The sequence below is a fragment of the Columba livia genome, chromosome 18, assembly GCF_036013475.1.
Source record: "Columba livia isolate bColLiv1 breed racing homer chromosome 18, bColLiv1.pat.W.v2, whole genome shotgun sequence".
Classification (NCBI taxonomy): domain Eukaryota; kingdom Metazoa; phylum Chordata; class Aves; order Columbiformes; family Columbidae; genus Columba; species Columba livia.
This window is the reverse complement of record NC_088619.1, coordinates 3,359,685-3,375,549: the sequence shown is the minus strand read 5'-3', so window position 1 is coordinate 3,375,549 and position 15,865 is coordinate 3,359,685. Positions and strand designations below refer to the sequence as shown.

The 15,865-nt window shown below is 44.6% G+C and overlaps 1 protein-coding gene across 8 annotated transcripts in view; it reads right to left on the bottom strand.

Moving 5' to 3' along the window:
- Positions 1-15,865, bottom strand: part of DNAH9 (dynein axonemal heavy chain 9) — a 197,461-nt gene that overhangs the window by 38,365 nt on the left and 143,231 nt on the right. For all 8 annotated transcript variants that reach the window (XM_065034504.1, XM_065034502.1, XM_065034500.1 and 5 more), the window contains 2 exons: positions 6,531-6,724; positions 1,836-1,984 (listed from right to left, as the gene is read on the bottom strand). In XM_065034504.1, the coding sequence (XP_064890576.1) occupies positions 1,836-1,984; positions 6,531-6,724 (343 nt within the window). The remainder of the gene's footprint in view (positions 1-1,835; positions 1,985-6,530; positions 6,725-15,865) is intronic.

Genomic DNA, 15,865 nt, shown 5'->3' with positions numbered 1-15,865 from the left:
AAATATGTTGAATAATGAATCTGTTCCAAACCCCGGTGAGGCAGGCTTTAAGGCCACTGCAGCTGTACTGAAGCAGTGATTTTATTTCATGAGATTTTTGTCACTTCTACTTGCTGTAGCTTTTCTGGCTGACTAACCGCAGGTGTAAACACACGTCTTCACAATTCCAATTAAAAGCATTCGTGGTTGGATTTTAGTGCTTCATTTCCCAGCACAATGAGAGACAGGATCACTGACATGGCTGCAAAGGGAAGCCGAGCACACGATAGGACCTTCCTCAGGGGGATCCCCTTCCGTCCACAACAATGAGACCTGAGTCAGGACAGAAAGAGCACAAAACACGGGGCAAAGTCCAGGAACTCCCCACGGCTGAAAAATACCATCTGGCCTGTGGCTAAGGCTGCACTGGGCTTTAACACCTCTGAAAGCTGCTTGTGGAAATGTGGGTAGAGACTGACTCAAACACTATTTTGGGATGACCCAGAAGGTGCACCATAGACAGGAAAAGAAACCCACAGGTCAGTGTTCTTCCACTGCTCACCTGGATGATGTTACTGGTTTCTCTGGTTTCAATGTTACTGGTTTCTCTGGTTTCAGTGTTACTGGTTTCTCTGCTGGGGCCACCAGCCTTAATGATGTTTAGTCTGGAGACCTGCCTGCTAAAAACCAGCCAGCAGCTCTACTGTGGTCCTACGAATAGAGGCATTTGGACAATGCCCTTAATAACATGCTTTAACTTTGGGTCAACCCTGAAGTGTTCAGGCAGTTGCACTAGATGATAATTGTGGAGTCTTTTCAACTGAAATATTCTATTCTATTCTATTCTATTCTATTCTATTCTATTCTATTCTATTCTATTCTATTCTATGCTATGCTATGCTATGCTATGCTATTCTATACTATGCTATTCCATTCCATTCCATTCCATTCCATTCCATTCCATTCCATTCCATTGTGATTCAATTCAGTTCTGTTCTATTCTATTTTGTTCTGTTCCGTTCCGTTTCGTTCCATTCCATTCCATACAGTTTGCATATACAACAGTCCACACTGCTGGGAGCATCAGAGCTTGACCAGCAATCACAGTCCTGGAGATATGTGGAGAAGGAGAAAAGACACGTGCTGAGGAGCACAGCAATCAGAGCAGCCCTGAAACAGCACCCAGAGACATCGGACCCTCTGGCCCAGCGGGATGGAGCCCCTTGGCTGTAAAAGTCTCAAAAGAAGTGGCTGCAGTGACTGTTTGACAATCAGAAGTGATCTTGTTTCCAGACCTGCTGTAGTTGCCACGTCCAGGCTGAATATGATAATTCTTCCACAGAGGAGCTGAGACCCAGAGGGAATTCTGCACGTTGGCACCTTCAGAGCGCAGGCACTGACTGGTGCACAATAGAAATCACATCTGAGCATCCGCACCAAAACCAGCTCAGGAAGGACAGGATTAAAAACTGGAAACTCTGCTGTTAACCAGCAGAATGTTATAGGGAGCTGGTGCTTATTTTATCTATCTGACAGCATATTAGATATCTCTGATGTAAATTATAGGTTGTGTCCAAGACCAGCTCAGAAATCGTTGCAGTGTGAGCCACACTGGGAATCCAGGCAACGCAGCGAAGAGACAAGTTTTAATTTAAACTTTAGATAAAAATCCAAAAAGCTTTATGGAAAAAGAAAAACCAAAACCAATCACGTCTTCTCACAATTATATATTTTTAACAGATTACTCCATTATCTGCAAGAGATGAGTTTAAAAACAAACTAAAAAAACAGAACAAGAATGTCATGCCAAGATAAAAAGCAATGTTGCGGTACGCCTAGAGACAGGATTGTTTTACCTTGTTTCTCCACATCCTTCAGTGGGTCAACTCCTGGGGACAGGATAAAAAACACGGGGGTTGCAGGTCCTGATTCCTCAAAAGTCGTTGCGAAATCCAGGGATCTCCCTACCACGTATTTACTGCCGAGCTTCTCTTCCACAAAATCTCTGCCAGAAAGAAAACAATGTTTTGCCAGTCTGCTCTTGTTCAGAAAAGACAGACTTCCTGTAAATAATCAATTAATTAGTATTCATTTTGCTGATTCAAACAAATGAGAAACTTAATAAAATAAATGGGCATGACAAATTTTAGAGGGGATCTGCAGGCTGGGCCTCAGGAGCTGTCATTTAGAGGCAACGTTTGGCATTTTTTACAGGGGTAAAATGACACCAATATCTGACAAATGCCACGTGGAGGGAAAAAAGTGTGACCCACCAGCCCAACATTCTATTCAGAAGTTTAATGCAAGTAGGGGCTTGATTCTGACAAAGGGATCTCAGCAGAGAAGAAATAGTTAATGTACATAAAACAGCCGTGTACTTTGCAATCCATACAGCCTTTGAGGGGAAAGAGCGTTCCTTTGGATTTATCACTGAATGCCACAAAAAGTCCAGATGATTTACCAAATGACTTTGTTCTGGGAAGACAAAAGAGCTCTAAGAATATCCAGTGTGTGTCACTTAAGCCCCTGCGTGAGAATCACCAGGGAAAATACAGTTGAGTGAAGGGGAAATAAACCTCAGCTCCACAGCATCTGCCTGAAGAGAAACTGGCGAATGGAGAACGGAATCTCCCCAGGGGCAGCTTTCCAAAATCACTGCTTTAGGAAAAGAGGACACAGTGAACATCGACTGAAAGGTAGGGATGTTGTATTCAAACCCCAGGAGTCAGCAGCTGCTTTTCTAGCACAGATTCATGACTCAGGCCTTTTGAAAACCTCAGTACCACAGAGAAGGAAAACATCAGCCTGGCGGATGATACCAGAATAAGGCAGGCAAATTCCGTCTAAGAGAGCTGAGAGTCTCCTGCAAGGACTAGTGAAAGGCAGGGGGAACAGAGATGCTGTAGGGATTGCAACAGAAAAAGCTTCCACTTTGTTTGGCACCTCTTTCAAGTAGATTTTTCTGTTCTGGGTCAAGATTTGCTGAAGGGCCACTGGAAAGCTTCAGTCCACAAAATTTAAAGAAGTCCATCAAATACAAGGTCACAATGTTCTTGTCTCAGCTCTATGAAATGACGCCTTGAAGATTCAGAAACACAACTAATGTGACTTGGAGACTTCGAAATGGAGCATGCGTGCAGGAAAGGAAGATCCCAGAGACAGGACTGGCAGAGCGCCTACACTTGGTGTCTCTCAGATAAGGTGTTCATGGGCTGGTTCACCCTGTAAGCAGTATGATTGCAGAAATGGTGCCAGAAAAATAAAGCAAAAATGCCCTGCGAGACAAATGGCTAATTTACAGCTTTGCTAGGTTATATGAAGCTTAAGATCCTTTATCTGGGGAGCTGGTGGTGCCAGCCACTGGGATCCTTAGTCCTTCTGCATTGTCTGACCCTCAGTGGAGCACCAGTGCTTTCGGAAGGACTTCACCATGACCAAGCTATACCCTGCTAGTAGCTGCTGAACTGATCTGACCTCATTGTGGATGTGAAAGCAGGGGAGCACATGAACGGTGTTGCAAGAATCTCCCTGCTGACATTCTTCAAGAAGACTGAAGGATGAAATAGGTAATTACACTGGAAAATTCCTCTTGATGAAATTATAGAAACATTTTGGTTGGAAAAGACCCTTAAGATCATCAAGTTCAACCATCTCTGGCACTAAACCATGTCCCTAAGAACCTCACGTATACGTCTTTTAAACACCTCCAGGGATGGTGACTCAACCAGCTCCCTGGGCTGCCTGTTCCAGTTCTTTACAACCCTTTCCATGAATAAATTTTTCCCAATATCCAATCTGAACCTCCCCTGGTGCAATTTGAGGTCGTTCCCTCTCATCCTATCACTTGTTCCTTGGGAGAAGAGACCAACACCCTCCACACTCCAACTGATTCTTAGTGACGCACAGTAGAGCGCTGTCCTCACCTAAGCTCTAAGGAGCGAGTCGTGATAAAAGTGGTTTCTCCTGGTGGCTCCTTAGGCCTAGGCAATAAAACAGTCTATGCAAATATCCCCAGTGATCTGGTACAAAGAGTGGCTGAAAAACCTAAATTCCAAGATGGGGAAATGCAAGAAGCCTGTACAGGGGCGGAGGGAGGGTGGCATCCATTTCATTTTAGATACTAAAGAGCTTCCTAGACCATCTTTATGGAGGTATTATACATGACATGGGACATAAAGAGCCTTATGCCTTTCTGAACAGCAGCTGGAGATGGAGCAGGGATATTCTAGGGTATCTAAAACACTCCTAATAACCTCTGGAGTAGGATACTGAGTTACTCCTTGGCCGCTTAAATGCACTGAAGTGCTTGTCAAGACTCTCAGAGACAGGAAGGCTGGGACTATATATGTAGTGATGTTAATTGATCATCAGTAAGCTATTTAATGTTGGCATGTTTAACTGGTACACAGAAGGAAGAGATCTGCAAGTTACAGATCATGGAAGATCATAGAACCATAAAATGTCCTGAGTTGGAAGGACCCACCAGGATCATGGAGTCCAACTCCTGTCCCTGCAATGACAACCCCACAGGTCACACCGTGTGTCTGAGGACGTTGTCCAGTCTCTTCTTGAACACTGTCAGGCTGGGCCGTGACACCTCCCTGGGGAGCCTGTTCAGTGTCCAGCACCTCTGGGTGAAGAACCTTTTCCTCATGTCCCACTGACCCTCCCTGGCACATCTTCTGCCATTCCCTGGGGTCTGTCACTGTCACAGAGAAGAGCTCAGCCTGCCCCTCCTGCTCCTGCTGAAGAAGCTGTAGGCCACGATGAGGTCTCCTCTTAGTCCCCTCTTCTCCAGGCTGAACAAACCAGTTGAGAACTGGAAAACAAATTCTGCGATTCAATGACACTGCAAATATGCAAAACTCTATGAATTTAAGATGTGTATGACCTTGAAATGCTACTGGCTCTACAGAATCCATCACATTTTGAAGACTCACAGACACAATCCAACTTTGGAGGTGCTTAGGAACATGAGAGAGCACAGGACCTTCGGCCTTCTGTGTGGCGGCTATGTTAGACGAATATGATCCTATCAAGGAGGAACCGGGAAGTCAAAGGCATTTTGACTGTCATTGTTACCACTGATAATTTCACATTTGCTTTTGGGGTATGAGATTTCCCCAAACAAAAGCTCTTCTTAAGCCTTTTGGGTCTAGATTCTAACTATCCCGTATTTCAAGAAGAATGTTAGTCACAAACATCTACAAAGAAGTCTCGGGGAAGGTGCTGTGGACTGTTAGTCTTTGCATGTGTTTACGTTCTAACATATTTCGAGATAAGAAACAAACCAAACAAAACCATTTAAATACTCTTGTGCAAACAGAAGAGTATGACATGCTCAAACCCTAAAAATATCCAGCCAAGCTTCTGAACTTGGATTCCCTTACCTGTTCATAAAAGAGAGATACGAAAGGAAATGAGGAATTAAAACTTTATGTTCTGGTTATTTTTGAGCTATGTGAGTACTACCATTTTGGTTGAAAGGAATTAATTAAGCTTGCTTAAATGAAATATGCACTTAAAGTTTCAGGAAGACAAATGCTTATTTTACTCAAACTAAATAATGACAGAAAAAAACAATCTTTTCAGCTGAGAGAACACATGGATAAGCCTTAAACAAGTAACAAATGTAAAAGAAGATGGTTTTGAACGGTATAATTATGATAAATTATAGTTATTTAATTTAATAAAACATTAAGAAATTGACCATAGAGAGACTTTGCTCAGTCTTGCCTGCGCTTTTCTGTGAATTTTAAAGCAGAAACAGAAATCTAGTTCATACGCTGAGTAACACAGTCTGGTACACGCACCCATATACATGCACATGCCAGATGGTGGAGCAACACAAACCATTTGGGAGGCAGCGGCATGAGAGGCATTGCAGAAATGTCAGATCCCAGACTACTAGCACAGAGAAGAAAAAAACAAGTCCTAAAGGAGCGAAGGACCTTTAGTTTCTCCCGGAACAAGCCTTTTCATACCTTCACGCAGTTTAGATTTGCCTAGTTACCTTCACTACATAATTTACAACTACAACTTTCAGAACTAGCATCACATAAATTATGTATTTTACAGGAAAAAAATAAATAAGAGAAAGCCTCTATAAGATTTTCCTTTCTAGACTTTATTCTTGTGCCTAAGGAACAACCATAAAGGATCTAGTAAACTAATATCGACTTAAATGAACCGTAGGAGTTGTATTGATAAAAGTCTCTGGCAGCTGTATAACACCTGTGTGATGATGCTCGTTTCTGACTTGGCATGTCTGCTCCTCACCCAGTGTGAGTTAAACTGTTTCCATGGCTATTGCTGATATTGGGGTTAGACCTCCCCGAGCAAGAAACTCCAGTTAAAATAAATGTTTTGACGGTCTAGCAGAGTTCAGAGATGCCTCATTCAGCAGGCTCCTTTATGGGAAACCAGCGTGCAACACTCATATTCCGTAATCAATAAATCTAAACGTATTCCTGAATTACCCCCATTCCCCGCAAAACGCACACCCAGCGCTGTCTGTTGGTCGAGGGCGTACAGAGCAGCAGTGTGCCCACCTGACAGCGTAGCTCATGCGGTCGGGTCGGACGGCTCTCAGGATGCACAGGCGCTGCAGGGCTGACTTGTTCTTCCACTCCTGGGGGAATTTCTCCTTTTCCGGACACTCAGATTCCACAAATTTCTTCCACCGTTTTGCAGACCCCTCGATGTCCCGATCCAGATTCCTGAATTCCTCCATGGATGACAGAGCCTGGTAAAATTCAAGGAAGGTCTTTAGAAGAATAATCCTACGTGCCTTCGAACCATTTTTCTAACGTTACTGACTGCTCATGTGTTGCTCCATCAAAAGGGTCACAGCTGGAGCCTGGGAAACAGCCAGAAACCCACCAGGATCAGACTTTGACCCTTCTCCTTTCCCCAAATCTGTTGTCAGCACAGTCACAGGACACGGAATCAATACGGGCCATTTGCAAGGCCACAGGAGAATAAGACTGAGGACAGTTTCATACTTGTGGAAGATACCTGCCCTAAGATCTTTTACCATGTATATCCTCTGAACTGAAACACGTCTCACGGCTGCCCACAGAACCTCAGCTCTAACATCCAAACACAACCTTCCCAATGGTCTCACCCACATCACTGTAATGCTCCTGTCCAGCAGTGAAGCCACATGTGGCATCCAGGCCATGGAAGTGATTAAAGAATTCAGGCTGAGAGAGTTGGGGTGTTTGGCTGGAGAAGAGAAGGCTCCAGGGAGACCTTATTGAGGCCTTTCCTTACTTAAAAGGGTCTAATAAGAAAGATGGGGACAGACTTCTGAGCACAGCCTGTTGCGACAGGACAAGGGGTGATGGTTTTAAACCAAGGGAGATTCAGGCTGGACATGAGGAAGGAATTGTTGGTCCTGAGGGTGGTGAGAGCCTGGCCCAGGTTGGCCAGAGGGGTGGTGGATGAACCATCCCTGGAGACATCCCAGGCCAGGCTGGACGGGGCTCTGAGCACCCTGAGCTGGTGAAGATGTCCCTGCTCATGGCAGGGGGGGCACTGGGGGAGCTGGAAAGGGCCCTTCAACACAAACCGTTCTGTGATTCTATGATTCTATGAATTTGGCATAATTCACAATGCAGTTCTCCATAACCCAAAGCGAGAAGAAATCTTCTCTCCTTTTTTGAAGCCAGAACTCAGAAACTCAGGTGACAGGCACTTATGACTCTCAGCTATCCCAAAAATGCCCGATTTGGATAGAAGCTGGAAATTCTGAGCCCACATCTGACAGGAGAGCGCATTGGTGGCACCCCTGTGAGCTGCGAGTCTGCAAACAGTCTCCTTACTGCTTCAACAGACACAAAGAGAATTGTCACAACAACCGATGGAAAAATGTACTTTTGCATCTAGGGTGCTCGTTATCCAAAGCTAAACTCAGGCTTGCCGTGCTCACCAAAACTGCTTTTTATAGTGATTTCATGGTTGGAGTATTCATCCTCTTTGTCTTTATACACATGCCATTATTTTCCCCTCCCCGTTGCCCTGTGAAATCACCTCCCTTGTCTACACAGTCTGGTGCACACACTGTGAAGCCACATCACTAAGACTTCACCACGCAGCCTTGGTGACTGTGGCACCCAAAATCTCAATAAACATAGTGCAAACTGTACATGGATGAGCCCCTTCTTTGTACAAACATGCATACTGTCCTGTGCCAACATAAAAATCAAATCGCTGAGATTTATACTTGCTAAAACACACACCAAGATTAACTTCTCAGTGCTACAAGTCTGTAGCAGAAACAGGTAGCTGAAGAATGCCCCAAAGTACAGCTGAGTAAGCCAGTACATAAATGATGATTACAATGAAAATGTAGCTAGATTTTTTGCTAGAAAGATGCAACTATAAATGTTATGCAGAGAAATAAAGAATCCAAATTATCTTTCATACAAGTGGCAGCAAAACGTATTGCACAGCTTGTAAGGTTCTTCTGGATTTCAAGCAAAATTCTCGCTGAAACAAACATCTTCAGAGCATTTTGCATAATCTGAAGCTGTAAGCAGTTGAACATGAAGCGGAAAAGACAAGTGGAGTATAAAAGACAGCGAATGAGCTATTTTCTATAGAAACAGAAAGCCACAGAGCAAAGCAGAAGCTTCTTGCCGGGCAGAGGTGTTCCGCACCACTGGTGCTCCGGCTCACGTCCCGTCCAGCTCCACTCCGGAAAGCAACTAAGAAAGCTCCTTGAAAAATGCCGGTGTCACACCTCATTCAGATCAACTGCAGAGATACACACTTGCCAAAGGGCTTTGAAGTCATGGAAATGCCCTGACAGAAATGCGGGGAGATTGCCTGGGATACGGTGCTGCTGCAAACGAGGCAGAAAACACTGAAGGCCGCTCTGCTCTAAGAGGTGCAGGAGAGCTGGGCTTCCCAAGGAGAGGAGAGCAGCGTCAGACTTTGGTGTTTCTAATAGACGGGATTGAGTTGAGCTGTACTTCAACACAAAGAGCAAACTAGGGGAAGAAAGGAGTCAGAAAAAGGGGCTCCTTATGATAAATGGCTTCAAGCTTTTAGCAGAGGGAATGCGGGTAGATGACAGAAAGAAGGAGGTTGTAAAGCTGCTCCTGGTGGGCGTCATGGACCCAGGCCATTTATTGAATATACACTGACACCATCACAGAAGCAATGGTTGGAAGAAACCTCTGGGGTGTCTAGGCCAGCCCTGTGATTTCCAGGACCAGGCCAGCTGTGGCTTTGTCTACCAAATCGCTGACCTCTACAACAAAGCGCTCTCAGCCTCTCTGGGTGCCCTGTTGTAGAACTGCACTATTCTCCCAGTAAAAAGGATTCTTTTGGTTAATATGTTGAAGCTGAACCTCCCTACCTGCAATTTGTCATGGTTGATCCTTATAACTTTCACTGCCAATAACAAGGAGAGTTTGGCTCTGTCATCCCACAGCTGGACAAATCCTTCCACCTTCCCTCACAGGTCATGAGCTCCAGGACCAGAACTGGAGCTATAGGCAGAGTTATACTTGCAGATATAACTATAGATGCTTTTCCAATGAATCAAGCCTTGCCCAAAGGCACAAATTCATCAGTATCTCCACAAAAGACACAGGTAAGAGCACAGCGCTTGCAATACCCCAGCACGGACTGACTCAGTTTGGTGCTGACCATCTCCATGCCAAACTCCATGGGATCCTGAGGATTCCATGAAGAGGAGTGTGAGCAAAGTGATGCAGCAGATGTTCTTTCCATGTATGGATTAACACAGAGAAATGTCAGCAACAGAAGTACTTGCTCCAAAAATCAGTGCTGTATCCCACTTCCTGTGGAAAAGCAGCAAACGGAGCACAAAACATGAGAAATTTAATTTCCCAGGATCAGTGCTATCTATTCTGATCTGCCAGCACCTTGTCCTCGAAGCAATAAGTGTATTTGATGCACCTCTCATAGCTAAACACAATACAATGGCAAAAGCTGAATTCGGTGGATTCGTCAGTGCAAACACTTACATAAAACATTTTAACACTGTTGACTTTTGAAGTGATTTACTTAAAATACCACTTCAGAACTTTGGCTGCTGTTGCTTCGAGAAGTCTCTGGGTGATGTTTAACAAGGGAGACTCTGAAAAATTGCTTTCTTCTTACTAAATGACAGCCATGTAATCAGAGATGATAGCCTCTCTCTCCCTGAACAACATGTTGCAGAATCAAGAAAGCCCTACTTGCAAGTATAAAGTCTGTATTATATAAATTAACACTAAAATTTTCATTAGTCAACAATTTTAATTGCATTTATTAGGAGTGATGGTATTAATAAGAGATGTTGCTATTTTAAAGCCAGTGCAATGAAAGCTATCTCAATCAGTAATCTTTCTGTGAATATTAATTGCTTCTCTATACCTCTGCTGTGAAATTTTCCAAGGCACTGACACCAGCTCTAAGACATCACTGTTTCCAAGCAGCAGGAGCAAAGGCGGGAATGGCCCGTTGGGACAGCAGGTGGGTACCACCCGTCAACCTGTAGCGTGGCTATTTTTGTCCGCATAATGAAGAATACATTTGTCAATCAGAGTTGTCATGGAAATGGAGAGACACAGAAAACATTGATCAAAATAAAGTATGGTCAAAAGAGCAGGAGGACTAAAGATCTTGTTTTAAAAACTGACCCTACAATCACCTCTGGTGGCTGGAAACAGGAGGGTCTTGAGTTTGTATCTCGAAATGAGACTTTGGGAGCAAAACAGGGCTCTTCACACCACATCAAGGCAAGGATTACTGTTTTCTCAGAGAAAATGGCTTTTCATTCACTGAATCACAGTCAACTTGCTATATCACTTTGGGTTTTTTTGACATTTTCTCGTCTAAGTCAGAACCAGCTTCAAACTGGAGCCGATGTGGCAGCAGATCTGTGAATCTGACACATTCACGAATGCAAAATACTCTCTTTCCCCCCACGGCTGTGGGAAATACAACGTGTATCAGCCATTGGCTTGGAGAAAGAAACCCTAATTGTCACCGCAGGGCAATGCTGGTGTCCTCACAGGGTGTCCTTAATTACAAGGCCATTCAGAGAGTCAGCAAAGGGAAAGGGGATCATTGCAGAAACACAACAATGTGGGGGACAGGGACATGTTCCAAATGGGCACAAGGAGCTGATAGGCTCATTTTCCCCTCACTGCCTCCAGAGGATGGGCTGCGTCTGAAGTGAAAGGAACAGCTTCCAAGGTCTGGTGTCATTGCTACTGCATGCGATTTATCTCCTGCTGCCAGATACACCACACCAAGCTTTTGTAAATGTATTAGAGAAAACACCTGCTCTGATCACTGATGGCAGTTATGCTAAGGACACCATCCGGTCAAAACTGGCCCCAAGTTTAGGCTTTCCTTCAGAATACAGAGCCAGTCAAACCAGCGCTGCCAGAGTGAGCTGCTAACACCTATGAACCACATTCCCCAGTAGCCATGAGACTGGTTATACCTGATTCACACTTTCAGTCTTATCTCCTGATACATCTTGCTTTAAAGAAACATAATCCCAGCGTACCTATACATTGAGGAGAAGACACATTTTGCTTGCCTGAAGCTTGGGAAAAACCTCATGCATTTCAAATCGCCTTCTAAATATCTTCGACTAGCACTGCAAGTTCTGCTTATATAGGCTTCTGCGAATGTTCATCATTTCTTCCCTTCATTTCCTGCAGGTGGCCCACATCTCCTTAGGAAAACCAGCATCCTCACAGTTGGAAAAAGCTCCTGGAAGAATGGGAAAGTCCAGCCTGCATCTGGCTTTAATTGATAGATTGGATAATTCTGAAAATAGATGTATAGGGAGATGAATTACCGCATTACTGTTAACTAGAGGGATTAATGTAGAAAATGATGGATTATTTGCCATTTTTCCCATTGAGGTTTTGGCTTATATTAGTCATTCACTGAAGGTCTTATTTTCTGTTTAGCTGCACTACCTGAATTACAAAACTTACAAGAAAAATGTCTGCCCAAGGTAAAAATAAAGACATGATGGGTTTGACAAACTTCAATCAGCTCTCAGCACAAAAAAGTTATTTTAATCATCCTTGTTTCTTTCATAAAATCTGATAGACAAGCTCACTGCTCGGTGTGTCCCATCTTCATTCAAACTCCTCTTTGCTTTCTCCCCATATCTAAATTATACTAAAGGGTATGTAGTGCCATGACATGACATTATACAAAAAAACATGCTTCTGTTTATCTGCAGAATCCTTCCTGGAACATCACGACACACAGAACCCTCATGGCTGGACAACAGGAGTGGTCTGAGGAGTGATGGCTTGGGTGTCATTACCTTTCATTGGAAAATTCCAGGTGAAACCTGTATCATGAATCAGAAAGCGACGGCTTCAGCACTCAAGTCCTTCCTACTAGTAGGTTCTTACAGCTCCACTGGACAGGAAAGGTCAACAACAGAAATGAGATTTAGGCATAATCTTCCTATTCTAGTTGCTGGTAAGCACCCACCAAGTTTTCATGATTTTGCCTGCAATATTTCACAGCTGGGTTCATATTGCCACTTTTCCTGTGTTTTCTGCAGGTGTTATACAGGTGGTTTTGACAATGCTGCTCTGTCAAGCCACACTCCCCATGTTTCTTCACTCTTTGATGCTCTTCGGCACATCAGGGACACGCAGCCAGAACCAGAAGCAGGCCATGGGTCCCTGGTGACAGCTGAAAGGTGGTACTTGTGTATTCCTGAAAAGTTCCCTGTATTTGACTATTACAAAACACAGATGGGCCACCACCATGGGCCAATGCACAACAAAACTGAAAGAGAAAATATGTCTCATGGACTGGAAAAGTTCAATTGAAGGATCTGTTCCAGGATGTCACCAGCTGGAAGGCTCCCAAGGTCTGTGGTTCTGTGTCCTGATACAGATCACAGAATCATTTTGGTTGGAATGAGATCATCAAGTTCAACCATAACCTAAACCTAGCACTAAACCATGTCCCTAAGAACCTCACCTATATGTCTGCTCAACCCCGCCAGGGATGGTGACTCCACCACTGCCCTGGGCAGCCTGTACATATATGTGCACACAGGTACAGACTCGTCTCTCAATGAGGCTTCTCACAGCTCTTACCATAGTGAAAGCCTCACCCAAGGCTGCATGGGGGCACCATGTCAGAATCAGAACTGGCCTCAAGAACAGGCAACCAGAGTCAAGAAGCTGCCGAGTCCCTTGAAGACTCAGGTCCCTGGCACAACCCTCATCCATGTGCCACACGACCTGCTAGAACGAGCTCAGCAACCAAAACTGCAAGCAATCTACGCCGGTCCCACGCTATCCTCTATCACAAAGACTTTCCAAATGTCTGGTGTGAATCTTTCTCGCAGTACTTTGAGATGCACCTTGCTTTATCCATTACTGATACAGAAAAACAACTGCTCTTTCCCCTTTGGAGTACACATTTGAGGACCATACCCTCCTGTCCCTGCAATCTTGAGGCCCTCAGATATAATCCCTTCTCTCTCTCCTCAGTCTCTTTGCACAGTCAGGCGTTCAGGTACCTGACACTTCTCACTGCTCTCCTCCACCCCGTTTCCAGAAGGTCCGCATCTTTCTCCAAACGTGACACTCAAAGATGGAATCAGACTCCAGCAGAGGCTTGGCCAACTCTGAGTGAAGTCAAAAGCATGTCCCCATGGCCCTGACAGCCCAAATTCATTGCACAAGGTTGTTCTATTCAGGTACTGGTGATACTGTGGTCACTGATGCACTGTGATCACACGGTGGGGATGATAACAAGACAATGAGTGTCTCCACAAAAGGCCATATCATGTGCCTCAAAGCAAGTAAGGCTTTGGTGTTACCATCAGGGTTCCAGAGATTGTTCCCAAACAAAATTTAGCTGAGCACTTAATCTGCAGTCTCTACAGGTGTTCATGTGAACCAACACTGCCATGTGAAGGAAACGCTTATAAGCTCTACCACATTTCAGAAACAAGGAGCTCCAACAGGTCACAGAATCCCAGAATCCCAGCCTGGTGGGGGCTGAAGGGACCTCTGCAGGTCCCCCAGTGCAACCCCTGCTCACGCAGGGTCACAGAGCAGATCACACAGGTGGGTCCAGGGGCTTTGAATGTCTCAGAGAAGGAGACTCCACACCCGCTCTGGGCAGCCAGGGCTCAGGAACCCTCAAGGTCCTTTATGGCAGATCTGGCTTAAAAGGAAGAACTAATAGAGGAGTCAAATCCAAGCCATTTGCTTTCACTGCCTTTCAAAAAGGCATCTTACACATGTAGATGATGATGCCCAAAAGCGGACGAGGGCTGGCTCACCCTCGGCTGTGAGCAGAGCTCAGCCGTCAGACCTCAGTGCTCACTCCTGGGCCCACAGGTCACTGGTATCTTCTCAAGAGTGCACTGCAACTGTTTGGGTTTGGAGTTTTTTTCTGCTTTTTAAGCAAAGCAGTAGGACTTCAAAAGATGTACAATGTCTACAAAAGATACATTTGATACCTAAAAGATACCTCTGATGAAGCATTTACTTCCCTTTCCTTCCATTTAAAGAATGAAGGAACTTCTACATTCCCAATGAGCAGCTGCCAGCAGGTTTGTGTCGTGGGGAGTGCAGGACAGAGGCTGACGCTGCTGTGGGGGCATCCAGAAAAACGTGATTTCCACTGCAACCAAACCAACAAAGTACATCTTGAAATATTTGGAGTGGTCAAAAATCTCTGCTGTATTTCAGATAAACATCAGATCACCAGCCAGAAGGTTAAAAAGAAAAGAAGGATTATTTCTGTGAGACATTGGGAATGTTTCTCTGAGACTGGAGTGCAAGTGGGAACACACGAATGTCCTCAGGAGACCTCTAGATGAGAGAAGATAAATGCACGACAAAGTGTCATAATCAGTGTTTTCTATCAAAGATGAACCAAAAGGCTGTACATCTGAAGAGCGGAGTTAATAAAAGATACTTAAGACTATGGTTTTTTGGCGTAATAATAATTCTGAACGTCCACAGGAAGCTGTGAGCTGCAAGCGTTCCATATCTGACCAGCGTGATCAAAGGACCTTGCTTATGCACAGGGAACACAATATAAGCAGCAGATTGTGTCGCAATGAATCCTTGACAAGAATGAAAAATGTTAGTGTCCAGAAAGCACAAAAAGTGAAAGTTGGAGGAGAGAGTTCTGTTCTTTTGTCAAAAAAATCCAGTTTTTTTAAATGTAAAATATATGCTTTGGTATTTTATCTCATAAGCCATACACGCAGCCTTATCATCTGCATTCTGCAAGATTATAAATATGGAGTTAATATACTACTTTGTCTACTGCTGTTCTCCTCCTCGAAAGCTGAATTCAGTATTTAGAGCTCATTATTCAACATCACATTTATTAGACAATGCCCTTTCAGTCGCGTTTTCATATCTGCATAATGAAAATCCTTCCTTTTCACAAAAAGATGAGGGAAATGATTGGGATGAAGAAGTAATCCGAGCTGGCCAGGTGTATTCTTGCTGTATATTAACTAGCCTCACTTATCCTACAGGACACATCTGCATTCGGAGATGAAGAGGCACTGCAGAAAATATCACAAAGAAAACCAGGCTCAGGAAATGTGCATCCGTGCACAGGAGACCCAGAGACGCCTGCATCCCGCCTGTGGGAACCAGACAGGCGCCTGGTTGATGGGGACCGTGGTTCTGCAGAAGGCACGAGGTGGTGTGGACACAGCAGCGCCACAGGGAAATCCACTCACCCTAACTTCAGCGGGCTCAGAACTGCCCCAGTCTTTTAAAAAGGGCAGGTTTGGGCAAAGGCAGCGGTGAAAACGAATAGCAAGGGCATGGCCGCTGGCTGTGCTGGTGGCGGTGAAGCTCAGGAAGAGCTCAGCTTAACTCTGGGTACTTTC